The sequence below is a fragment of the Amblyomma mixtum genome, chromosome 3 (assembly GCF_055824585.1).
Source record: "Amblyomma mixtum isolate Tamu chromosome 3, ASM5582458v1, whole genome shotgun sequence".
Lineage (NCBI taxonomy): Eukaryota > Metazoa > Arthropoda > Arachnida > Ixodida > Ixodidae > Amblyomma > Amblyomma mixtum.
This window is the reverse complement of record NC_143014.1, coordinates 93342261-93369693: the sequence shown is the minus strand read 5'-3', so window position 1 is coordinate 93369693 and position 27433 is coordinate 93342261. Positions and strand designations below refer to the sequence as shown.

Here is a 27433-nt window from a genome sequence, read left to right as displayed (position 1 = left end):
TCTGGGATCCGTCATCTATGGCTGATAATGATGAAAAAAGAAAGTATGGGAAAATGTGCACAGTAAGTCTTAGCTAAAACAATGCCCAACAGCAAAAGACTGTAGGTGTTTTCAACTTGTCATTATAATTAAGCAACAAAAATGAACCTAAGCAGCAGAAATTTTTGTATTTAAGCATACTTCATAGCCCACAATGCTGCTTGGAACATAAGAATCCTTCATTAAAGCAATCTATCAATATTAAATTTTAGCACATTTAATATTTTAAATAATGTATTTTAAATTTAGCACATGCAAATACAACTATAATATAATACTATAATATACTATAATACAATAAACATATAATATTTTAAATTTAGCACATGTAACTACAACTGCAGCTGTGCAGGCTAACAAAGAAAATCATGCAAAGCCTTCACAGGTCTAGGTCACAAAATAGAACTGACTGAGTCAAAAGCGTGAGCGCAGTGCACTGTTACGCACAAACAGAACATGCAGACAAGGTGCACAAACATACCACCATGCAAAAACAAAAAAAAAAATGTCATGCTATTATCTACATGTGGTTTCATCGTCATTACTACACAAGAAGCTTGCACTACGTAAGCACAATGGTTTCAATACAATATCAGGGTCATCAGCAGTTCTTGCCCGTGTCACAAGCAGTGCAAGCTTCATCGTGTCACAAGGAATATTTGAGCGAGACATCGTCAGTTGATTTAAACTACTATTTCTGGCATCAGTACACAAAAAAAAAAAGTGTTGTACTACTACTACTACTAAATATTTTTCACAGAAACTAAAGGAAAAATGTTCTCTCACACAGACAGCACTATGTATAAGAAGCCCAATTTTCAAGTGGTGCATAATTTAAATTTACTCAAAACACTTTTATAAGCTCTTCGTACAAGGTACAATAATGTGGAGGAAGGAGTGGGGCAGTGCATGGCCATAGCTGTTTACAATGTGCCCCGTGCAGCTTCAGCCACGCTTTTAAAGGGACACCGAGGACGAATTGAAGTTAGCTTATATCAACAGATTATCATATCCATATGACAAAAAGGCTACTTTCCCTGAAAATGAGCATTAATAAGGCAGGCTGCACACCTGTTCACTTCCAAATGGTGTTTACCGATTCCACATCAGTCTGAATATATATAAGTTAACAAGTATATAAGATATAAGTAAGAGTTTGAACTGAGTGGCAGGGAAAAAATTTTGCATTCTTAAATCCAATTTTCTCAGCAATAAATGACTCTTTGGCTGCTGAAGAACCATCAGCATAGACAAAAAGAACCACAGAATTTATTTTTACCAGGAACGAAAATTGGGCAAAGGTCCTCGGTGTCACTTTAGGCGGTGTGCAAGAGTGACGCCTCGGGCTAGTTGTTAATTCACGATTTGATTGGAAAAACCAGAGCAAAAAGACAAGGACACAAGATAGATCCACAACACCAAGCTGACTAACTGATTACCTCATTCCAATGGAAAGGCTTGCCTTATGCCTTGTTGTGATGCAAATGCAAGTCATGTGGTGTCTGGATTGATTTTCTGTGCCCACCACTTCTACCTGCCTATACACCATCTCTTTGCATGAATAAAATAATCAGCTTAAGTCAGCTCGGTATTGTGTCTTTGCAGTGCTATTTTTCCACTTATATCTTAAGTGGCACAATGTGGAGGTTGTTGCCAAACTACCACTTACAAGGGCAATTTTTTTAAGTTAACCAATATGAGTTGAAGTTTATTTACTTTATTTACAAGACCATGACTATGGCAAAAAGCTGCAAAAACTGCAGCTTGACAGCCAGATGAATTATTTGATTTTTAAGCCCTAAAGAGGTGAGAAAAGTACAGAATGCTTCAGCACCACAATGGCAATTCCTGGAATGGCAACCTTATTCGTGAAGGCTTTTCCATGATCTGTGCAAGGGGTTTAATGTGCTGTGTTCATGGCATAAAAATAAACATTTAGAAAACGGAGACTGCTGCATATCTGATAGCAAGCAAGCAACCTAAAATCAATAATTAGTTGTGATGCAAACTACATTTTAATTAGTTCCAAGCAACTGCCAAAAATAAGACTAATTCGTTACATATCTGTATTTTGTACAACTTATACTGAATGGGACACAGTACACGTTGTCCTAGACTTGCATATGGCTTCCTTCTGTCTTTATTTTACCACTTACTTTTGAAAACAATGAAGAACGCATACCTTGCAAAAGCAGCTTACTGAGCATTAATGCACCTTTACGTATGAATAAGCACAATCACACTTTTTACTTGAAGTAAGTCACTCAACAGTGTAGTCATGCATTCAAAGATCCAGCATTCCAATAACCCACACAATCCATGACTTTGCAACAAGGTTGAAGAGCCATAAATTGCCTTAAGCCAACATAAAGCTGCTGCCTTGTTACAAATCAATCCACCAGTTAACTATGGATACCAAAAAAGTGAACAGCTTGTACTGTTTAGTTGCCGAGCTTAAGCAGTGTTTTTGTATAGCTACATCAATTTATTTTTTAGATTACATGTGATGACACTGTGTGGAGTAATCCATGGTTCTAGGGCTACTACATGTCACGGCCACAGCAGATGTTCACAAGGACATAAACTATATATAATTTTAATTTGATCACGCAAGTATCTTAGAATAAAAGTAAACATTTAGGACATAATTATAACAATAAGTTTACACATAACAGTGAATCACAAACCTGAATGCACAACCATGAACATGCTTGTGAGTACATGACAACTAAAAGAAACAAACCACATGTATGTGAATGCCCTGGCTGCCATTACAGACCACAAAGCGTTCTCACAAAGGAAACGTGGGAGGAATGATCCTTTCAGCACAAAAAGGGAAAAGGAGATGCACATCACAAATGGTAGCGACAATACAGAAAGTAGGCTTGGCACTAGAGAAAAGGGTGGTGCCACCACAGGAGTTGAGGCTAACAACACACAAAAGTTATCATGATAGTTTTTGTGCCCATACAAGTTTGCTAAACCCAATGGCTTGTCATGACAGTTACCATTAAAAAAGTAATTTAAAAAATTGGTAGGGTCTTAACATAGTTCAACCGAGAAGGATGTGCGAAAGCACTTGAGGCAACACCACCTCAAAGGCAACTGCATGCAAGACCTTATCAGCCTTTATCAGCAGCTGCATACGGGGAAGGGGTGGGGAGAGAGGATGCCAGTTCACCCTTTATAGGCAGCCGCACCTGGGAGGGGGGGGGGGGGGGGGGGGGGGCAGTTACATGTGTTGATCGAGCAGCTGCGCAAGGCCTCCGCCCCTGACGCTCTATCAAAGGTTGAGGCTTTACACATACCTCGGGTCGTCAGCTTTAATAATGACCTAACGCTTTCACACTAAAAAGCACTATTTTCAGCTGTCTGAGTGAAAAGATTAAGCCTCATTTAATAACCACAATTCTGCAACATAGATGACCATACATCAAGATGTCTCGACTCATAAATTTAACTCGTGCAAGGTTTATTATTTATGACTGTACTAAAGCACACTTTCAAACTTTACAGGTCAATGCTCAAACAAGACATTTTACAATATGAAAGACACCAAAAAACCTTCTCAGCTTATCACATAAATATGCTCATTGATTATTCTATATGGCTATGCAATTTTTTACCAAATAATACTGTTCTGAACAGCCAATTAGCTCGAAATGACTACAAATTAATTCCTCTCATATAGCAATGAAGATTTCCTACGGCCTATTTCCTATTAGTTTATTGTGTATTACCACAGTCATGATGCTTTCTAGTTACTCAACTGTTACACCACAGCTGCATAGCAAACATTCAGCTTTAAAAGTCACTATAAGCCATTTCACTTTTGTTCAAAGGCCACGACCCTCTTCAAATGCTGGAAATCTAGTACAGAGTCGATCACACTTGTCCAGAGCGCTCGAGCGGTGCGCTGGGGAGCAAATGAAGTTAAATCTTATCGCAGCTGCTTTGCTGGGGGTAAGGCTCTGGTGCCTGTGTGGTGCACATGTCTATTAGGCTTCTACCCAGCGCAAGTATTATCAATGAAAGTCAATGCCTACTTTAGAATTTTACATTATTGCCATCGGACAGCACCGCTCGAGCGCTATAGACAAGTGTGATCAACTCTCTACATGTATGCTTCTCATTTACACAGATAGCTGCACTAACTTAGCATTAGTAAAAGTTTGTACAGATTAAAGTTCTTTGTTTGCAAATTGGCCTAGTTGCTGTTCGCAGTCTGGCCTTTACACTTTTGACACTGCAGCATAGTAACAAAACTAATATAGTTCACGTGCATCTTATGTTACATAGAGAACACAGATATAATACAATGGAGCTTTATAAGATCATTAAAAATGCTAGTATATTGTTAAATGAACTAGAACAGCTATGGATCTCCACCAAGTTAAATATACTGTCATAACTGTTACAGCTGGAAATAGATAATGTAAAGGTCTCGTATTACTATGGACATGGAAAAGTTAAGTCAGAATCCTCAGTGACATAAGCCTATAAATAAGAATGCGCTGCAGATTCCACACAGCAGATTTTTTCATCATTTCACTACTACCATGGATGCATAAATGAACATGCACAGTCGTCCACACATCTGTCAAGAATGCCTGAACGGCGCACCATGGAGTACGCTTGGGTCATTTACGAGTGACCTAGGACTTGAAGCCTGACCTTATTTTGAATGCACATTCCCATGAATCGTGTTTAACTCATGTTGTAAAAAGCTGTACCATGCCCACTAGGCAGCGGTGATTGTCATAAATGCACAACAGAGCGCGCCGTTCGAGCGCTCTAGACAAGTGTGTGGACGACTGTACTAGAGGGGACAGAAGTCTTCCAGGGTGAGGGAGCTGCAACCAAACCGGACAGCTCTGTTACTAGCCGAAAATTCAAGACCACATATGCAGAGGTGAAAATCAAACATGCGTGCTGTGATGCGTGGTGGCGAAGTGAGGTTACCACTGACAAACATAGCACCTGTGCACCAAGATCGCTGTGCATACATCCTGGAGACTTTTGTCCTTGATAGTACATTAAGTTGTAAAGCTTAAGAGGAACACGGGAGCTGTGAAGACCACTATTTTTCACGAATTTGATTCATAGACTAGAATTAGAAGCTGCGTAAAGCCCTATTATGAGCTAGCTGGTATGAGCTCATCTTGTAAAAGCTGTGCTACTGACATATACATGGACAATAGAGAAATACGACACACAGATGGGCAAAAACTGTCCCGTCTGGCCTGTCCCGTCTAGCTTTCTGTGTGTTGTCTGTTTCGGCGCTGTAACCCTTTTCTAGAAAAACTGTCAGCTGTTTGTTCTGCAATGTGCCTTCTGTGTCTGCACAGGCAAGGGTAGTTGTATGAAACAGAAACAACAGATACACTCAGCATGCTTCTTCTAGCAGAGACTCTCAAAAGCCTTGCCAAACATATATTCCAAAGTGCAAAGATGCACCCTTCTACAAAGCATACCATCCTTATCACTTGAAAAAAATGAAAATTATTATCCAAACGAGATACTTCAACATTCGGGTATGCATGGCAGTCAAAACTTTTTCTGAACTGCATTGCAAGCAAACACATGAAAAACGCATCTGCTTTTGCTGCTTCTTTTGTCTTACAAAGTTTTCTTGCACTTTGACCTGCCATGACATGCACCCACGAGTGGATTTAATAGTATACAGACGACAGCTTGCATCCACAAAACATGCTATGCTCTCTTCCTTGTCACAGACCTGCAGCATCTCTACAGCACAACTTATCATAGATAAGCTGGAAGTGAAAGATGCACTTTATAATCATGTGCACAAACACAAAGTACCCCAATTTAAGGCTGCACAAACTGCAAGAAAACATAACGCTTTTACAAATCCCAAGTTTTGCTAACCTTGGCGGCCAAATCTGCTTTGAAATGATGGTTCCGCATGAGAAGTTAGTGTCCTGTGGTGGTGCAGAATGAAGTGCCAAGAATACAGGCCTTTGCAAAGTATGTATGCTAGCATTTTTCTCAAAAAGTGCATTTTCCTTAAAGTTGCTCCTACATGATCAAGAAACATACTCTCACAGATCTTGGGTAAAATTTTAAAAAAAAAGGACAAAAAGGTTGGTGTATTGGTTGGTTTATGGGGTTTAACGTCCCAAAGCGACTCAGGCTATGAGGGACGCTGTAGTGGAGGGCTCCGGAAATTTCGGCCACCAGGGGTTCTTTTAACGTGCACTGACATCGCACAGTACACGGGCCTTTATAGAATTTTTCCTCCAAAGAAATTCAACCGCCGCGGCCGGGATTGAACCCGCGTCTTTCGGGTCAGCAGCCGAGCACCATAACCACTGAGCCACCGCGGCGGCTAAAAAAAAAAAGTGCAGCTATGCACGCATCACCTGCCCTATTTAAGCAGACATTTTGAATATAAAGACAGCTACATAGGGCTAAAAATGGGCAGTACCACTCTAATTTATGGCTGTAATTTAATTTATAGCTCTTCACCAAGCCAGCAGCTGTTTCACATGCCACAAGTTTTGACACGATTCCACAAGTCAAAAGCCAAGTCTAAACCTCATGGGACAAACATCATTGATGGATATCAGCCCATGCAATCTGGCAGCCAAGGAAATAAGTGGCGCCATCAATACTTTCATGAATGAAGCAATACCATTAGCTCTGCTCGCAAGTAAGGCTACAATGCTCAAACGATCACAAAGTCGACTCCTTGACTTTAATATCATCAGAATGGAATTATTGAAAGCTGCTACTCAAAAGCCCACGGCAACAACAAAAAACTTGGGCCTTGTGACCTGCTTTCATTTTTTACGCCAAAGCTAGAAATTCATTTTTATAGCAACAATTTCAGTCAAGCAGCATTGGCTGTTTGCCCAACATATCAACCAGTAGCTTTAAATGTAATTTGACTTTTATCATGTGGCACAATGAAATCAGGCCAGGAGAAGTTAACACTGTCAAAATGGCATTGACAAGCTGCTTCATTAGCATTGTATGACAAAGCACAGTGGCTCAGTGACTGTGGCAGCGATTGAGCACAATGTTGCATGTGGATTCGATTCCCGGCTCCAGCAGCCACATTTTGGTGGAGGCAAAATGCAAAAACACATGTCAAAACCTTCCATTAACATGTGCCTCACAGATTCACCCTTGATTTCAGCATGTAGAAATTTGTCGCTCATTATAACAAAGCAGAGCAATGAAATGGGTGAAAGCAAAGAGATTTTTAATGACGAAAGGTGGAGAGGTTGGCCAAAAGAACAAGTCTCCGGCCTACTCTTCCATGCAGGAGAAGGGGGACGGGAACTGCAGGGAAAGAGCAGGAAGGAAGAAAGAAGGTGACAGTGATCAGCTGCAATGGACAACGTAGGTGTCACGCATGTGCCATTAAGCCATAAGACAGTGGTACTGACATATGTCAAGTTGTTCTTATAAGCATACTTCAAACGCTGACACTTGTCAGGCTGCAGCGCTATGCAGCTCAAATTAGGCATTGGCAGATGATTGGCATAAATTATGCACAACCACGATATAGAGAAAACGGCTGTCCCTGCTCGCCACAACACACAACAGCAACCTATCAAGAAGCAAGAACAGCTTAACCCACCACATACCTTGAAATACCTTCATAGATAGTGGTCACACGGTTGCATGCTTTGGTTGCACCCCTCTCACAACCACACTATGTCATACAGAATTTACTGAGTGGTCAGTTGACACCAGTAACATTACTGCAGGACTAAACAGTTCCATGTTTTACATGACTGAATTCTTTTAATTTACGGAACAAGACTACATAGCCCACCTGTAAAAAAATAAAGTTACAGACAAGAAGCAGTTAAAGCTTCCTGTAATATTGTGTAAATGGATGCCACACACTTCAGAGGCTTTCTTCTGCTCAGCGGAACATCATTCTCTCCCTTACATTCATAGAGTGTGGGAGTCCTCATACCCCTCCTGGTGCAGTGGTACAGCAATTAAACGATGCGCCACTGCCTTGCAATGGCAGGTGCTCCCAGCGGTGGGCCTTGTGCGGCCCAGGTTGCTCTTCCCGAGTGACCAATCAATAATTTAACGACCACCTGCCACGGTGAGCAGTTTGCTCACAGTCCGGTGGGCAGGTTGTGATGACGCCACAAGGTCACATGACCTAGGTGGCCCGCCTGCCTCCTACCGTATTTACTCGCATATAGGTCGACCTTTTTTTTTTTCAGAAATGTTGCCCATAATTAGTTATCGACCTATATTCGTGACCAAAGAACCTCGAACTATATTCGTGATGCAGTTCATCATCATTATGTGGGTGCACACAGTGAATTGCTGTGTGTATCCGCAATGCTCTTTCGCTCATTTCTGTGGTCTTACCGTGGTAGACAGCTTAGGAAGCAGTATATTTTGGCGTTCTGGGTAGGAGCGGTGATAGTAAAGCACGGGAGGTTTTGTAGGCGTACCACATAAGAAAAGGAGGAAAAAGTTGTGTCAGCGATACATATGTGAACCTTTTCAAAAATGAGATTTCATATCTTGAACGGTTTTGTTGATTGCACATCAGGTTTCTTTCTGCGCGTGCCTAGGTTTCTGTATATTTGCTCGCTTTTCAGAGATTGAAGTCAGATAAAGTGTGCGCTTGTCTTACGTCGTATGTGCATGTTTTTCAGAAGATATGTTTTTTATTTCTTGGCGAGCCCAATGTACAGGGGTCAACCTATATTCGTGGTTGACCTATATGCGAGTAAATACGGTAGGTTGCTCTCTGGGGACCGCCTGCCAAAGCCATGCCCGACACTTTTCGCTCACAACACCGACAACACTGACACCAGATTTTCTGGTGAATGGGGCCTTTAACGCTACTGCATTAGCATGTAGCTCCACAAAAACACAGCCTGAAAAAAAGCCTAAGAAGCTGTAAAAATCACTCTCAAATTTGAAGAGTTGGCATGACTAGATGTACTAGATATAAAGGAACTATGTGCTAACCTTTGAGCATTTCAATACTTTGTCAATTCTGTAATATCCACGCATATAATAAAAATATATGTGGCAACATAATACAAGACTGCAGACACTACTATAGCTACTGCTATAGCACAGTAGCAAAAGAAAAATTCTCATTTCAGCACATAAATTTAAACACAGAAGTGTAATATAATGAAAGCTTGCCAACTATTAAAAAAATTAGAAATAAAACATTGAAATCTGAAAGCTCATGCATGACAGATGCACATACCAAAGCTTGAGCAGCAATTAAAGTGGCTTGCATATACAGTAAAGATACTACAGACAGCACTCATTCTTGGATGGTTAACATGTAACGAAAATACGCAGACAACACGTGCAAGTATCAAAGCTGCAAAAGCATTATGCTAACACACAAAATAAATCATGACAAAACATGCATACACAGGAACTGGAATATCAGACCTTGAGTAATTTTGGCAATGATCCCACACAGACTATTCAGCCCTGTACATGAAGGAACAAGTGTACACAAAACATTTGCGTGACAAAGGAAAAAATGACACCACTAACTCAACAAGAGCAAAACATACACTCAGCTTAAGTTAATAATAAAAACAGTAATGTGCATTGAACCAGCTTAAAATCAATGTGTCATTTAGCAATTTAAGTTCGAACACTTAGTGCAAGTAGATAAGCTTAGGCTATAGGTGAAACCTCGGTAAAGGTTCAGGCATGTGTAAAATGATAATGAGGTCTGTAAATTCATACAACTGTGTGTCTAAACAACTTTTTAAATGCAATGTCAACACACTGTTACTAATTTGAGCTTACTTTTAGCACAGAAATTTAAAAGGTACACTCTGCTAATTCTTTGTTACGTGATGGTCAACTGCTAAGGCGCCTTAGTGCAGAAAAAATTCAAGTCAGCAATACAGTACTCTGTCACTTGAGTGAACCTCAGTTTAATAAATATTTCATAATAATGAACATTTCAACAACTGCTGACAGTTTTCATGTCCATTTAATGCGAAACATTGGTTTAATATATATAGTGAATCATCAGTTTAATAAACATCATGAATATGTCTTCTGAATGAATATTTGAGCCGGGCCCTAGCATATTTTTGTAATCAGTTCAACGACTGCACTTTTTCACTACAAAACACTGTGGTGGCCCTTCAAGCGGCTGCAGCAATAGTATATGTACGCATGTGGTTAGGCAGCAACGTAACTGAACAAGGCAGTCTGCTATGTTCCGTATACATTTATGTACAAGTGGGGACAAAAGTTTCTAGAACACATTAACTACAAACAAAGCCAATAGCTCTATTATTAGGCACCGAATCGAGGCTGCATCGGGGGAGAAGAAAGTCAAACTCATGTTCTTTAATCTGTAGCAGTTAAATTGTGTAACCACTGAAAAACATGGCACCTATGCACCTAAATCACTCTCATAGCATCCTAGAGACTTTTGTCCCCAACAGTACTTGACAAAATCAATTGTTTTTAACAGTTTTGACATTTCGTTTGTGTTGCACCCTGAGCTATTTTACACAGTGAACAATGTACTGAACTTAAAGCGATCTTTTTTTCAGGGTCCATAGGAGTTCACTCAAGGGAGAGTTTACTGTAGTTGGCATACATGGCAGTACGTACATACATACACACGCACACACATAGAACACTCTTCCTTCCAAATCTAGGCTGCTATTCTAAGCCAGACACAACTCTGCTGCAATTTGCCCGGTTGTTATTCCTCACATTTATAAAATGCTGCAAAAAAGTGGTAGGATGCAGCATGCGGTGCTGTCTGAAAGAAATTTGATGTTAATGTTATATTTTATGGTAACATGTTGCTGTACAGCTTGCCCACACGCAATAGAAAAACTAACTGAGGCACTCCGAGTGAACTATCAAGGTCTGAACTTGAAATTTCTTGTGCTGCTAAACCATGAAGCAAGAATTGGAAACAGCTACTGTCGAAGAAATAAAAATAAATCCAATTCCTGGCCAATTTATGAATACAGCTGTCTTCAGCAACTAGGACACACACGGTGCACAAGAACGGTGGGCTTAACTCTAATACTGCTGCAACCAGCAGCACCCCAAGTCCGCTCCAAATCCCATTTTCATAGAATTCCAGAATATATAAAAAAATCAGCATGCATAAAAGCAGAGCAAAGGTTCTGCATGACTTAGTAATATAGGCTTTGCCATGATGCTTTGCACAGTCCCTGACTTTGCTGCTCTTGCATATTCTGCAACTTTGTACTGGAGCAGCACTATGACTCACATGGCCAATCAATGCATCAGCAATATCATTAAAAGCTGGAAGGGCGCCCACAGAAAATTAGAAATAATGTAATTTCCTACGGTAGTTGTTCCTTGTGACATTACCTTACTCAGAAGCAAAACAAACAAAAGCAGCTGAATTAACTGCATGTTTTTTCCACAACTAACACAGGTTCATTTGCCTGTTATGCTAAATGAAAATTCAGAAACAGCATCGTGGTGGAGCAGCGCAAAGGACGGGACACAAGAAACAAGGAAGGACGTACACAGGCGCTGACTATCAACTGAATTTTTATTGCTTTCACCGCCACCACATTCACCAACATACTTTATCTACTGACGTGACTGTCTTCTGGATTCCGGTGACCGAGCAACCTTTTATCTATGTTCCACCCCCTCATGATTGCTATATATTCTCTGTATTTCGCAATAAAAATTCAGTTGATAGTCAGCGCCTGTGTACGTCCTTCCTTGTTTCTTGTGTCCCGTCCTTTGCGCTGCTCCACCACGATGCAACAGCACCAACTAGCCCAGCAACTTGCTCTTCAGAAACAGAGCTAAAATCAAATGCATCATACCCTTGTCCTCAATCAGGTTGTTGGATAGGTCCAATGAGTTTAAAGGAGAGTTTGGATTGGCAATCAAAGTCATTGAAAGCTTGTGTGCGAACTCCCTGGAACAGCAACAGAAGGACACATCAAGTTTAAAGTAGATATTCTACTGATAAGTCAGCATTTAATGAAAGGAAAGAAGCATCTTTAATGAGACATACCATTTGATGCCTGTGTTATCCAGGTACAACTCCTCCAGTGACACGGAACGCTTCATCATCTGGAGTACTTGTTCAAGTGCTTCTGAGGCCTGAAATCAAAGCACATTGATTCCATTACGACTAAAGCTATACAAAAACTTGGCTATTTGCGTCGTAAGCTTGCTAATTCTCCGCACGACACTGATTTACTATTATATAAAACAATTATCCACTCTCTGCTTGACTATGCTAGTACCATCTGGAATCCATACATGCAGTACAAAATAGACAGATTCGAGGCCGTCCAAAGGAAAGCCATTAGATTTATCTACAGCCGTTACGGCTACCAGTTCTCATCGTCATCAACTATGTCTTCACCTAACCTAACATCTCTCGCTGAGCAGCGCTAGGTCAACTCTTTCAAATATTCTGCCAGCATTTTTAATTCATCCTGTAGCCCCTCCAGTAACAAATATCACCTTCGCTAGATTTTCTTCTGTGCTTAACATTACACCTATTCATGCACATACAAACACTTTCAAATATAGTTTCTTTCCCTCAAACAATTGAATTTTGGCATTCACTACCAGGCTCCCTCCCATTAAACACATCTTTACTCCTACTATGGCCGCAACGGGGCTGCAGTAAGTAAAAATAAATAAATTAATCCAGTTATCACATAGAGCCCTACAAGAAAACAACAATCTAAAGAAATAAAAAACAAAGGTCAATGGCAGAGGAATGATCATGGCATGGCCTTGGTACTTTTAAAGAGCATGTTCTTTGACAGGTAATGTACTTTTCAATATTACACTTATCAAATAAATAAGCAAAATTTCCAACCACGTGAAATACTTTAGACTCCTTGAAGTTAATAATAAAAGATTAAACGACAATGCTACCCAAGTTTTTAAAGATAGCAGTTGTTTTAAACAAATTGTAGATGTAATAAAATATGGTCAGTTTATTACAACAACCAGACTTTATGAACCACACCTCAGCCACTCTTTCATTCCTGAGAAGAAGACTAAGGTCTTTATTTGATTGGCTGGGACATGTACTATATTTTATTTTCTAAGTAAAAGTAATCACTCCTGTTTCCTTAAAATTAATAGACATCCACCATTTGTCACTCCAGAGGACACTGAAAACATTTTCCTTAACTCCTGCTCATTATAAGCCATAGAAGTACTACAGCACTAAAGTTATTTTTGGGTAATTGTCGTTGGTCCTTCTTTGCAACAGAGTGAACCTAAATTTCAAACTCAAAATGCTGCTCAAGACTAAACACAATACTCACAAGCTTCACATTGCTAGCTCGGAACTTTGTGAACCAAGCATTATAACAAAGAGCAGATATGATTGGCACCAGGTCTCTGAAAAGCAAAGACATACCCAATTAGGAGGACAAGAGAAAAGAAAGAGTAAGAACCCAAGAAATCGAATTGCAATTGCAATTGTGAAGATAAAGAATACTGCACAAAACAAAACAAAAAAATATGCAAGAAAGCAGACTAGTTAATTTTAATGCAAACTTTAGAGTTGTGTTTGACAGGAAAATGACACAAGGAATGAATAACAAAACACAAAGCTTTTCAACATTCCTTGGAAATACTGACAATTCTCAATGGATTTATCTTTCAGTAGTAAGGTATGCCTAGAGAGCCCTGTTATAAAGGCTTTGATGAGCAAGTTTAGCTTACAAATTAGTTGTGATGGAAGCTAAAATACAGTGATGCCTTTTACCAAAGCATCTATTTATCAGATTGGGGTCACCAGTTCATGCATAATACTACAGCAAATAATATGTGGGGACAGATGGCATGGTTCTGTGCTCCCATTCCAGGTCTAGATTTGTGGACAACCTTCAGAAGAGATGGCCTTACAGAGACATGGCATTTGTTTTTGTTTTTTTAAATACACGAGCATGTCTGCGAAGCATTTCCAAAAAAGCTGGTTTTCACAAAGACCAACAACCCTGATGACCTTGGAAATTTCATTGCTAAAGTTAAAATGTACACAACTTTAGTTTTAGAAGCGTGCAAAATTTGTCAGCTCATTCTTTTTGGAAACCTGTACCGCTGTTATACACTTCTATCCTCAATATGCTAACATGAAAGCATGAAGCTGGCTATTCTTAAAAGTAGCCTAGCCAGCCTTTTGGTTTTAGCCCTAATTATGACATTACCAAATAAAGTAGCATGTTATAGATCTTTATTCCTGTGGCCATAGCTACACAAAGCAGTACGAAAGTTCAAATACTCACCGGCCTTCTAGGTGATCGAAGTCTAACAATGAGAGTTCTTTTGTGTCATGGGACAAATATATAGTGTCTACATCCTGAAACCAGATAAAACATGACAAATATTCACTTCCCAATGCTTACTCCTGAAGCATGTAGTGACTGTATCGATGTCCAAGCATTAAACACCTGATAAAATGATTCCAAACAAGGGGTTAAAAGCATGCGCTATTGCCAGAGCACACAGCCAGGATCACCTTCACCAAATATTACATACTGCAGAGGATTCGCAAACTCATTAAAAAAAAAAAACTTTTTAAATGCCATTTTTCTTCTAGATTAGCACCAGACCCTTAAACTTTTCTAGTAATTACCATATTTACTCAAATATAATGATAGTTTTTATACCGAAAGTGAAAAAAATCACAGGACACATGTACAACGTGAATGTTTGAGTGTTAGCTGTTTTGTGACAGCAAAGAAAGAAGCTACTTGTGCCCATTCTTGTCTGGCAGTGGGTTTTGAACCAACCATCTCCTGCAGCCAAGGCGGACACCCAAGCCACTAGGCCACCTGTCGCCTCCCACCCTCTCCCCTCAAAATAGAGAGGAGGACTTCCGTCTCTTCACTTTGCCGCCCATCAACTAGCACCCTCTCTCCCTTAAAAGTAGAGAAGAGGATTTCTCTCTAACCACTTCGCCATCTATAGAGGCTCCACCCTCCTCTCACCTAAAAGATGGTTTTGTTTATGGGGGTTCAACGCCCCAAAGCGACTCAGGCTATAAGGGACGCCGTCATGAATGGCTCCGGAAATTTCGACCCCCTGGGGTACTTCAACGTGCACTGACATCGCACAGTACACGGGCCTCTAGCATTTCGCCTCCATCGAAATTTGACCACTGCGGCAAAGATTGAACTTGCGTCTTTTGGGTCCGCAGCCGAGCATTATAACCACCGAGCCACCACAGCAGCTCTCCCCTAAAAGAGGATGACAGGATGGGGATTTCCATCTCTACACATTGTTAACCATCGCCTCCCACCCTCCATCCCTCTCCCCTATAATGGAGAGGAAGATTTCGCTCTCTGCACTTTGCCACTTGCTAACTGTGGCGCTGAGGACGTCGACGACGTGAAATTCAGGAGCGAGCTAATAAGAGCTAGTGCTCTAAACCCCCCTCCCCACATTATAATCGGAACATGATGCGGCGACAAAGATACACTATCCCACATTTACTCACACAATGGTTGCACGTCTTACAAGTCGGCCCCAACTTCGCAAAAAAAAAAATTTTAGAATGCCACATTGGTCGATTAACAGAAGCTCCGAGCCGCAAATATTTAACTAAGACGGCCAGGATGGCGCATCACATTCGGAGCAGTGGCGGAGCAATGCGAAACTCCTCAGCGGAGACAAGACACTGCGCACCGAGCGCGAATTCGACGCATCGTCCCGAGGAGACGACAGAATATGCTAGATGTAATGGACATCATTTCATTTTATTAAAGTTCGGCAGACCCACTCAACAGCCGCAGCGCCGCTGAGGTCAAACATTATTGACAGTAGGCTTGGCGTTGCTACTGCACATGAAAAGGCACTCTCGCATGTTTTCCTCGGTATCAGTATCTGATGCACTTTTCGGCGGCATCAAAGTGAAGTGCTGTCGCGCATTTTTTTAACAGCTTCATGCGTAAAGCCTGTTTCAAATGCAAGCGAAAACGCTCACAATTTCTGCTGTCGCGGCACAAGAAACATGTTTCAAGCGGCCACATGACAAGGTTCCAAAAAATTCTAAATTTTTCACCGCGCTGCGCTGTTCTGTCGCTTGCATGTGAAACCGCTCATTTAAATGATGCCTAAATGGCCACCGACGTTCAGAATTCATGACTCGCCGCACGGTTGAGCGAATGGGAGAACTTTCGTTTTCACAATGAGACTAAAGCACACGGCTGACACCATGATGCCCCGGCGGGACTCCATATCCTCTTATCGGCCTTATCTGATAACCTTTCCTGCGGCTCTCTTGCACGCACGTGAAACCTATCCCGTGATAACATGGTAGCAACTGCCGTACAGTGTTAAGGCTCGAAGGCAGCCTTCCTCTGAAGACAAGCCAAGAAACCCATTTTTTGCAGTAGTTCTGCGAGCAAACTTCCACCCAACTTTCAGTACACTGCAGCCCTGTCCCCCGCATTACATTCGTGTACTTGTTTAAACCCTGTTTCAGGCCTGCAATGTCGACCATTGTGTTATAGTCATGGTCACAATACACCGGATAAACACAGTACTAGGGAAACATGCCCAAAACAATGCAACAGAGTCATTAAAAGGCTGACTAGAATAGCTGAGTCGCAGTTGCTCACAAGTCATTAAACACTACACAGGAAATTTTGACAAAATATACTGAAATGGTTTTCTTTCGACCTTTATCCTCTTTGCTTGTGCATTACTCAAGCTAGCTCAGAATAAAGTCACACTAAAAGCCACACCATCTAAACAAAAATAAGAAACAAATGCACTGGACCAGGCTTTCAACTGTCAAGCCTTGATGGCCCCAGAGTATCCATGAGTTTCCTGACCTGTTACCCAAAATGTTCCGGAAAATAAAATAATCGTGGTGAAGAAAACCTGCCACAGCGGTTCTTCACTGACAACAAAAGAAAGAGCTTTAATTTGATATTTGTCAACTGGCTTTGTGTAGCATTACGTACAACTCAAAGCCTAAATAACTTAGAATGCACATGTTCAGCCACATTGCACAATGAAACAGAGCTAGTCTAATGATGCTTTTCAGTGGCTGAAGAGGAACAGCAAAAAACTGCTTTTGCTGCCTCTACAGTGTCAGATCAAGCAGCCTGACTAGAACTATGAGGGCCATCTCGAAATGACCATTCTCTGCTATGATATTGAAGTGAAGTTTGAACCCTGCTCTGCGCATACCTCTGTTTCCAAATGTTTCTCTCTGCACTACCTGATTTATAACATGTCTGTATTGTACCATTTCATCAAGCTACTTGTGCTCATGTCATCAAAACAGCATCTTTTTCATCTACCTTGAGCTGTGCGATTTTGCTCGCTTCTTTCTCTATCAGGTTCATAACAATTTTCCATATTTAAATTTTTGCCAGAGCTAATCTAGGCCAACCTAGGACAGCACATCTTTGCTACCCACTCGTATGTTCTTTATCCTGTTACATGTTTAACCCAATGACAGAAGTAGAAAGGAAGTGATATGTTTAAACCAGCTCATACACATGAAACTTGCAAGTAGTGGTGCACACGTGACCAAAGGCAAACTTAGACTAAAGGTTTAATATTTCAATGAAATAGCAGTCAGGCAAAGTGCTTCTTAGATGGCCTTTCACATGCAAGAAACCTTCTGCACTTGCGGTGCACCGGTAGACAATGAGAACTGGCGCCAGTAAGCTTGAGTGACCCCAGAATGTTTTTCCTTGGCTGTGACAATATGCTGGAGGTGACGCAAGCCTGCACTTCTTGTCAGGGTGCCTTTTTCTTGGCAAAGTGCAAGAACAAAGGGGCTCAGAACATGCCTACAATTCCTTCCAATTCAGCATCGAATGTTATGATAATAGCATGCCACCCATGCTTTGGATCCTTCGGCTTCATTTCTCATTTTCAGGCTTTTGCAGGAACAAACAAGAAATTCGGTGCTTGTTCTTGTTTCATCTCTATGTCTGATGCTGCAACCCTCACTGAGAGAGAAAATGATATGATGCCTTTTAGCTGACTTTTGATCCGAGGTGTACTTAACCGTGCCCACCATTTTGTTGCGTGTGTAGTACATGTCTGTGCACTATTGGGGACAGAAGTGCCCTGGACACGCAGCTACTGGCACAAATGCATCACTGCAGGCTGCCATTGTGCTGCTTTGTGTATCAATGACCGCCCCTTCTAGCAGGAATCGATGTGGCGATACAAAACTATAGCACTGCCAGCGATACACTCTTGGTGGCCACTTGTATGTCCTGGGCACTTCTGTCCCCAAAAGCACATGCAGAGGGAGCAATCTGCAACTTGTGCTGCTGCCAAGACCCAGGATGGGCTGAGAACGGAGATAATTTGGTAGACCTGAGCATAGCTCAGGCTTCACGTCTCAGGCCCAGGCTGAGTCAGGCCTCTTAAAAAGAGCTCTGAGTAGTGCTATAATTTTTGTTGGTATTTTGGCATAACGATGGCATCATTTTACCAAAAAGTTCCTAACAGTAGCAACAAGGAGCATAGCATGCTGCATGAAAATGCTCTGCTGGGTGCTGTATTTCCACCTCTGACACTGGACTATAGTTCATACTTCAAGTAAATACTACAGTGTAACGCCTATGCAACCACACACCGCACAACGTGTCAAAGATAGAGCAGCCGAACTTGGGATTGGTCAAAGCTTAAACACAAAAAACTGCCAAGGAAGAAGCAAAAAAAAAAATGCCAGAGAGCTGGTCCACAAAATGATTTCATGCCACTGCCACAAACACATGTCCAAAATATGCTTAATTCATAACTACTCCAATGACATGTGCTGCAAGGGTTTATAACTTACACACATTTTCAAGCTTGGCACTGCACTAGGTTAAACAAATTTCACTAATACCGAGTTTACTTTCACCACTTTAATTCCCCACCTGTGTTATTTGCAGAAAGGATGGTGCCAAGCTTACTGCCTAGCATGCAACCATTAGACTCTAAGAAGTTCAAAAATAATCACCCTAATTTACTAACTACAATTTGGCACAATCAAACATCACCTGACAGTACCATCCGTAGCTGACAATGCTCTATGTAAAAACAAGGTAATGTACAAAAACTGTGGCACATTTATCCAACAGCCACTCTTTAAAAGTGTCAATGCAAAACGCCATCCTGGCCTCATTTCAGCACTACAACCATTGCCTCCTGAAAAAGATAAGAAAAGATAAGCCTTGTTTATACTAAAACCTTACCCATGCCACATCTTCTCTGAAAGGGAGCCCGTGAAAGTCACACATGCAGATGTACTGAGCTGAGAAGTTTCCACATGGACCTGGGTCTGAGGCTTCGGCCGACTGGTTGAACTCTAGCATTGGCTGAAGTCTCACGGCTGGTACTGCTTCCACTCGTCTGATTATCAACCTTGCAAGGAACATGAGCAACACATGCATTTTACAAATTTAGCACATGAATTTATTGATGCACAAAAATGCAGAAAAATGAGTCTTCCAAATGGTGGCTAGAATTTTGTACATAACATAAAGCATAGTCTCAGCATCATTCAGTAATTACAAGAGTTGTAATGCCACTAATGTAGCTTCACCTACAGTGACTCTGTTTACTAGGTCTAAAAGCTTTCTGAAAATTTCTTATACTAGCTGAAACAGTTGTTACTTTCCCCCCAATAAACAGCAATGTCATCAGCCCTTTTCTCGGGTCCATATCAGACCGGTGCCAGGTCCATATCAGACCGGTTTTTGCACATAAAACAAAATATCAAAACTCATCTCTCATCTGGCCATAAATGAAAGGAATCCCTTATTGTCAAGCATCGTCACAATAACAGACTTGTTACGTTTCCAGTCTGCATAACTAACATTTCTATCTACCGAAGACATTTCATGACCAGTTATTTAATATTTCTTTCTTGTTGTTTAGTAGTAGTTCCTGCTTCACATGGTGCTGTTTCTTGCAAATTACTTCATCCCCCCCCCCCCCCTTTTTTCAGGGTGTGTTTTCGGGACAGCGTTTGCTCATGTGTTTAGTGTGTTCTTTTATCGATTTCCTTTATGCCATGGTCACATGCAATTTTTTAACCCCCTCCCGTTACATCCTGTACATGCTTGCTTTTCTTTTTCATCAGTTCCCTGGCATGTGATGGCCAGTTGGGCCTTTGGATATTCTGAAACAAATAATACGTAAATAAATAAAGCAAGAAGCTTAAGAGAGCCAGAATTTCTACTTTTCTTCCAGGCAAATATGACTTATCACCTCTGGTTCAGTAAAGCTTCCAAAGTACTGACATAAAATAAGGCTTATACAAAGGACACTGTTACAACTTTAGTTGAATAAAGACTTGCAATAATAACAAATGCTGCATATAAAATAACAGTGAACACAACCACATAACAATGAACGCTTTTCAGAAGCTACACAAAGTAGCTTACTACAAGAAAACAAAATTCACTGACTGAAATATAGTAGTTAGTTTTCTTTCAACATGCTATGCAGGTCTAAAGAAAAGCTCAAACGAGCACAAAGCAATAACCAACATTACTGCTGGTTACTGCTTGAGCTCCAGTCAGTTAAAAGTAGCTGACACCCTTACACACCTTTAAGTTGTCCACTGCAGTAAAATATCAATGACACGAATCTCATGAGATCACACAAAAAAAACTATCATCCGAAACTGCATATCATCCAAAGTGAACAAAATTTGTATGCAGAAGCATGGTCACAACTCACTACTCACGGTGCGTACATTAGTTAGTGAGGGTAAATTGGTAAATTGGTTTTTCGGGGAAGGAAATGGCGCAGTATCTGTCTCACATATATCGGCGGACACCTGAACCGCGCCGTAAGGGAAGGGAGGAAGGTGGGAGTGAAAGAGGAAAGAGAGAAAGAGGTGCCGTAGTGAAGGTCTCCGGAAAAATTTTAACCACCTGGGGATATTTAATGTGCACTGACATCGCACACCGCACAGCGTTTCGCCTCCATCAAAATGCAGAAAAAAAAAAATGCCTAGCCCGCACCGCGTCGAGCACAACGTACACAGATTATATTGGGATTAAAAAAAAGAAACAAGAAAAATTTGTCCCAGCCTGCACCACTAATCGTACAGAGTGACAGGAGGTCGCGACGTCGGCAATGAGTGGGCCGCATGCTCAACCCACTAGCAATGTCGACTGCGATGTGTGAGCCACGTTCCACCGCTCACAGCTCCATGTGTGTACAGTGCAACTCATGCCACTCATCGCTCGCGGTGTATACTGCACAACTAGCAACAGTGGCTTCGGCGATGTGCGGGCAGCACTTAGTACTAGAGCGTGTGGTCACGACTCATGCATTTATACCATCCGTAGTGGCAGATAGATCAGAACATCCGAAATTCTGCACACTGTACACAATCCACTTCGCCCGGGGAATTTTACAAATTTGTATCATGCCAAAATTCGTATCAAACATGTTCGTATCTTCAAGATTCTACTGTATTTCTAAACCATTACAGACTCATGGCCACTTATCTGGCTTGTGGCAGCAGAAAAGATTCCTTAAATTTTCCACACACAAGTGTAATATGATGTTTGCAAGGCCATCTCAGAATCATTATGTTTTGGTACCTATAAACCCTTGTTTCTATCTCTCCACAACTCTGAAATCACTATCAGTAATCAGAGCCTTACAGTGAAACCGTATCAAGTAATGCACCCTGACTCATTTAACAATATTCAGCATCACGCACGTCAATGCTGGCCAAGAATTCAATAACTACTGACCATAAAACACAAAAAACTGGTACTGTACGTAAAATTTGCCTGCTTTCAAACACCGTCACACATCTGCCACTAGTCTGCACATCCACCATTCTTGACAAATGCACCAAGTAAGCAATGACACAGTAAAAAAATATTTGCAGCAATGTGTGCATACGTACTTCATGCAACAAAAAAAAGAACCATTGCACAATTCCTATAAGCAATGTAAAGAACGCTGGCACTCAAATGAGTGCTAAGGATTTTCATAAATGGCAACAGACTCGACATTTTGCAGCACTCTGTTACCCAAGATAACACCTCTAAAGCTTTAGCTTTAGAGCTGCTAACTGTAGTAACTGCAAGTAACTATATCACACTTTCACATTAAGAGTTAGCTGTAACCATACTTTTGTAACATCGCCCCGCCACGGTGGCTCAGTGGTTACGGCGCTTAGCTGCTGACCCGAAAGACGCGGGTTCGATCCCGGCCGTAGCAGCCGAATTTCGATGGAGGCAAAATTCTAGAGGCCCGTGTACTGCGCGTTGTCAGCGCATGTTAAAGAACCCCAGGTGGTCGAAATTTCCGGAGCCCTTCACAACGGCGTCCCACATAGCCTGAGTCGCTGTGGGACGTTAAACCTCAATAAAACAAACTTTTGTAACATCAAAACATTTATAAATTTTCTGCAATAAAGTGACACCTCAATTATGTGGCATGTTTGACTGGAGGGCTCCAGATTAGTTTAAACCAACTGGTGTTCTACAATGCGCACCAATCTTAGTAAACAGGCATTCCTGGATTTCACCTCATCAGAATGTGGACTCCACAACCCAGGTCGGACTGGTAGCATCAATCAACAAGCTCAGTAATAGACCACCACAGCTGCTGAGCTACAAGTAACATGTGTGCAAAATTTCCATCATGCCAATTTCTCCACTGCCTTGGGCCAATAAACAGTTATAGAATGCAGGTGCTTGCATAAATATGCCACAGTTAAAATAAAAGCAACTTACTCCAAAGGCACTTGCGGAAAAATGCTTTTTACAGCAGTTCCTAGCTGGATGATCATGTGGTCAACATCACTGGATTCAGGATCAACTGAATAGAATGTGTACACTTTGTTGTCTATGGTCAGGCAGAGCTGTAAAGTTAAAAGCAAAGAATACAGTCAAAAGATGAAAACTTTGCATGCTGCCTTAGCCTAAGGTGCATTATACATACACTAACAAATTCAGAAAATACCACAAACTTATGAAATAAAAAAAAAAGGCTGGTGTTTACCAGCGTCTCTATCTCACCTGGTTTGGCTTTTTGCTTTCTACAGTTTGAACCTCCAAGTAGTGAAATGAGTGCTCAATCTGGAAATGAAGAAAGGTATGCAGCATGGCAATTCTTAACTTTCTGTGAGTACAACCACATGGTGGCTCTAGCATGCACAAACGTAGTTACCTTGGTTGGAACTTTGGCAGTGAGGATAAAAAATCTACATGAAGAAAACGCCTGAAAATAAATTGAAGAGAATAAAACCTTCAGAATTTTTAAATTTTAACACCAAGCACTACTTGCTTTTTACATACAAAGAATTACAATTTAAATAAGAACAGCCCACAATACTAGCACAACTTTTAAAAGGACTGTGTTTTCTATATTGACTTTTTCAATGAGTCTCACCCTGCAAAGTTTGCACAAACACTGTCTCAGATTGACACAGCAAAGTCTGTTAATAAAAAGAACATACAAGAACACAAAATAGGGATTTTGAAAGATGTGGAGATTTTCATAAGTGGCAGTCTTTTTTCTTGATACAGCAGAAGCAGTTCTAACATGATAATAAGCTATGCAGGCCTAAAATACATAAAATCAGATTTGGTGGTGCAGCAACTTTTTAATCAGCAATTAAGTGCAATAACAAGACAGTCAAAACCATAACTTGCTACATGTTGTTCGTCATTCTTCTAAGGAAAATACATTACCAGCACTCTGTTCTCAGTCTTGTCCTGCTTGACCTCCAAGCGCACCATGCACTTGAACGATACCTTGGCACTGCGGTCCAGCACATGTCGAATGCTGTCTGTATTTGGACAAAAAAGAAAAAACTAAGCAATCTTTGTCTTTTTCATCAATCTGAATAACTGCCTTAGGTACAGAAAACACTCTTTCTATGCCTTCTGACTTAACTTTGCATTGTGCAACAGATACATGGATGCCTGCATGTAGCATGTCCTCTCTGGTACAACAAAAAAAAAAATGCTAATACTACAACAACCTTGCATGTCATTTAAAAACACCACACACCAAGCGTGCACAGCCCACGCCATGAAGCTATTTCACATGCTAATCTACTGACAGAAGCTGAGCATTGTATAATGATATTTGCTTTCATTGTTACTAAAGCAAGAATGTGTTTCACTCGCTTCCAAGCTATAGCAGAGCCCATGCGATGAAGCTATTTCACATGCTAATCGACTGACAGAAGCTGAGCGCTGCATGATGATATTTGCTTTCACTGTTACTAAAAGGTAACAATGTGTTTCGTTTGCTTCACTGTAAACATAGGTAAAAAAGACAACTGATAGTAGCAGGCCCCAGTGACCATTCCATGGAATGAACCCACAACTGCTTACAAAAAGGTACCATAGATTCTGAGATATTCCACTATCAAGCTTATACTTCATCACACAAGTAGTTTGCAGCACTTTAATTACTATAGAGACCTGAGCCAATCAGGATGGCGTGCACTCCATAAATGTGTTCCTCCGTGCATGTATTTGATGACTGGGGGCTCCATCTCTGGGGAGGAAGGAGTACCAGCAGTCAGTTGCTCTATCTTCAAAGCAAGTGGCACTTGGTGTCTCAAGCTTTTCTTTTTTTTAATGTGAAGCAATTCAAGGACCTTCAAGGCTAACTGCTTCGCTTGCTTAGGAAAACAGTGCACTTTTAACAGACAGCACACAGGAGATGCGACAGACATGGAGGACGCCATGTTTTGAAATGGTGGCGCACTACTTCACAGCAGGCCTCCGTGTCCGTGCGGGCTTTCTGTGTTAATTTAACCAGTGACAGAAACAATCACTGTATTTGAAAAACCAGTCAGAACTACCTATTCAACTGCTGTATTAATTGTTCGAAAATAGTTCTACATTGTTCAGATGTTTGATGGACAACTCAATGTGCTCCTGCAGCCCTGACTGGACGAGACAGCTGTATGTTCCACACTGTTGCAAACTACTCATGAGATGGAGTATAAGTAAGCAAACAAGCAGTTATGCCTCTGCGTGCCATCACCAAATCATTTTTTTTTTTCTTCTCTACAACCAGGTAAGCAACATCTCATACTTTGGTTAGTACTAAAAACAGCTGATGTGACTCCACACAGAGAGATCAGGCTAATGTATGCATTGCTTCATGTCAGGCCAATATATATTTCATGTCAGGTTAGATGAGAGCAAATGAAATGACACTATGCAATACATGGCACTAATACATAGAAAAAATAGCTTTGTAAACTGTAATACCCTCCTGAAAAACAACAAACTGTTCTACATTCAAATGAAAGACTATAATATAGCTCCCACATGCATACTACACACAAGCCAGCATATCTTCACAAACTGTCCATTCATGCATTTCAGTTCACGTATTTAACCCAGTACCGGTTAATTCTTGACTACTGACAGTGTCAGTTTTCAAGTGTAAAGTTAGGTGCAAGACAAACTACAAATTTACTAAATGTACTATGAATACAGTGGTTTTGCTACAGCTTTTGACAAAACTGAGCAAGTGGGCATATGCGGTTGCCCACAGGACTGCTGTGCCACATTTTAAAATACCCACTAGGTGCAGATGGAACTTGAAACTTGCGTATTTTGCTGCCACCTTGAACTTCAAATATTTGCTTTTTTAAAGGGTGGCTTCCAGACCAACACGAACTATATTCCACCAAGTAGTGACTACTTTTTTTTCACATATTTTAGAAACATTTTTCTTTAGAATATTTGCACCTAAATAACTGCACCTGCAACACGTATACAAACAAGCACCATTGCATGACAGCAACCAACATAAGTGCCAGTGGCTGTTGCATGTGTTACTTGCAATACATGCAGCAAGCCATAAGGACCTTTTCAGTTTAAGCAAATGCTGGATTGTGTCCACTAAATCATATGAAACAAAATTAGCAGTGTTAGGCAGTGGACACAAAATATTTATATCCAGGCAGCAACACATGCAGAATGCAATTTCGCAGTATGTTCTGTGCACAAAATATTTTGAACAACAGATGCACTCCTTTCCTCAACACGGAATGCAATTGTAGACATTTCAGCATATCAAGCCAAGACTGAGTGTGCTCTGTGCAGAAATCGCTCTGAAATTAAAAAGCCTGAAGGTTTGTTTACCATTCTGTGTTCACCACTTCTACTTGACATGTTGAGTGCTGTAGCTGCCTAACCTTACTTCCAAGCCTCTCACACAAGTTGTTTGCTTTTAGTCATAACTAGAGGCCGGATTTTTAGGCACTAAAAAGTACCTTTTAGGCGCAATAAATAGGCGGCTAAAATTGCATTTTAGGCACCTAACGGAGAAAAATAGGCACAATAAACTTTATCAAAAGTGCACACAGTTCCGAACTTCAGCGCGCAATATCTGCCGTAAAATAAAACAAAAACACAGCAGGAATGATTTGGGACCTTAAGCAATGTGCGAACATTAGAAACCGTTTTTTTTTAAGGCTGTCGCGCAACTTTTCGTACAATACACATGCTTCAGCAGAGCAAAAGGGACGGTTACCAACCCTTTTAAAACACTTTGGTATACCTCGAAACAAACAATTCGCTTGTCGTGCACAAAAGTAGAAACAATGAACACCTTAACAGGAGGCCATGTATTTAGAAATTGATAGAAGAGCGAAGAAACCATTTCGATTTAAGGATCGAGGGAATATGGCGCGGGAGCGATGCCGGAAGTGTGGCCTTCATGTAAGCATTAAATGAACATTGTTTGAGTCATTTACTCTGTGGTTTTTGTGCGCGAATGCATTTTCGTATGCACGCATGACTGCCAGCTGTCTGGTGTGGCCTGCTCCAACAAGATTACCACCAAATGCCATTTGATGAAGATGGCATGCGACTGGGGCACAAGGAACGAAAATAAGGCAGGTTACCCAGGTGGAAATTTTAATCAGTTAAACTGTTTCCAGCAGGTTTATGGAACATTTTACTGTTGGTTTCAATTGGAACCAACTGGGAATTATTTGGAGGAACCTGTAACTTACTCCGTATACTTTCCGAAATGTGGTGCCATCTGGTCAACTACCACTTTAACAGCCAAAGTCATCAACAAGCTGCCACGATAAAATAGCAGAAAATAGGAAAAAGGTTGCTTTGATATTTTCGGCTGACGTGGTTGGCACTGACACCCAAAATAGGCATTTATAGGCACTGACACCCAAAATAGGCATTTATAGGCACTATAAAAAGAGTATTAAACATATTGTCAAACCCTAATTCGTGCTCATATGTAAAAATGGTGCGCCTACGAAGCATTCAAAAATATAGGCATTTGCCTAAAATCCGGTCTCTAGTCATAACATATAACAAACTTTTAAGCTTCATGAAAGAAGCATATCCCAATGCAAAGAATAATACAGACACCATGTGAAGTTCCTACAGAAGCCAATAGTTCCTGATTTACA

At 40.9% G+C, this 27433-nt stretch overlaps 1 protein-coding gene across 6 annotated transcripts in view; it reads right to left on the bottom strand.

The window, feature by feature from the left end:
- Nucleotides 1-27433, bottom strand: part of LRR (capping protein regulator and myosin 1 linker 1 leucine rich repeat protein) — a 96185-nt gene that overhangs the window by 67453 nt on the left and 1299 nt on the right. For 4 of the 6 annotated variants that reach the window (XM_089580130.1, XM_089580131.1, XM_089580133.1 and 1 more), the window contains exons 2-11: nt 23715-23812; nt 23191-23241; nt 23040-23099; nt 22755-22882; nt 19239-19407; nt 14310-14383; nt 13344-13419; nt 12065-12153; nt 11871-11965; nt 9463-9504 (exon numbers count right to left, since the gene is read on the bottom strand). In XM_089580130.1, the coding sequence (XP_089436256.1) occupies nt 9463-9504; nt 11871-11965; nt 12065-12153; nt 13344-13419; nt 14310-14383; nt 19239-19407; nt 22755-22882; nt 23040-23099; nt 23191-23241; nt 23715-23812 (882 nt within the window). Of the gene's footprint in view, nt 1-9462; nt 9505-11870; nt 11966-12064; nt 12154-13343; nt 13420-14309; nt 14384-19238; nt 19408-22754; nt 22883-23039; nt 23100-23190; nt 23242-23714; nt 23813-24455; nt 24532-27433 lie in introns of all 6 variants that reach the window. The other 2 variants (XM_089580135.1, XM_089580132.1) reach the window with 2 other exon arrangements.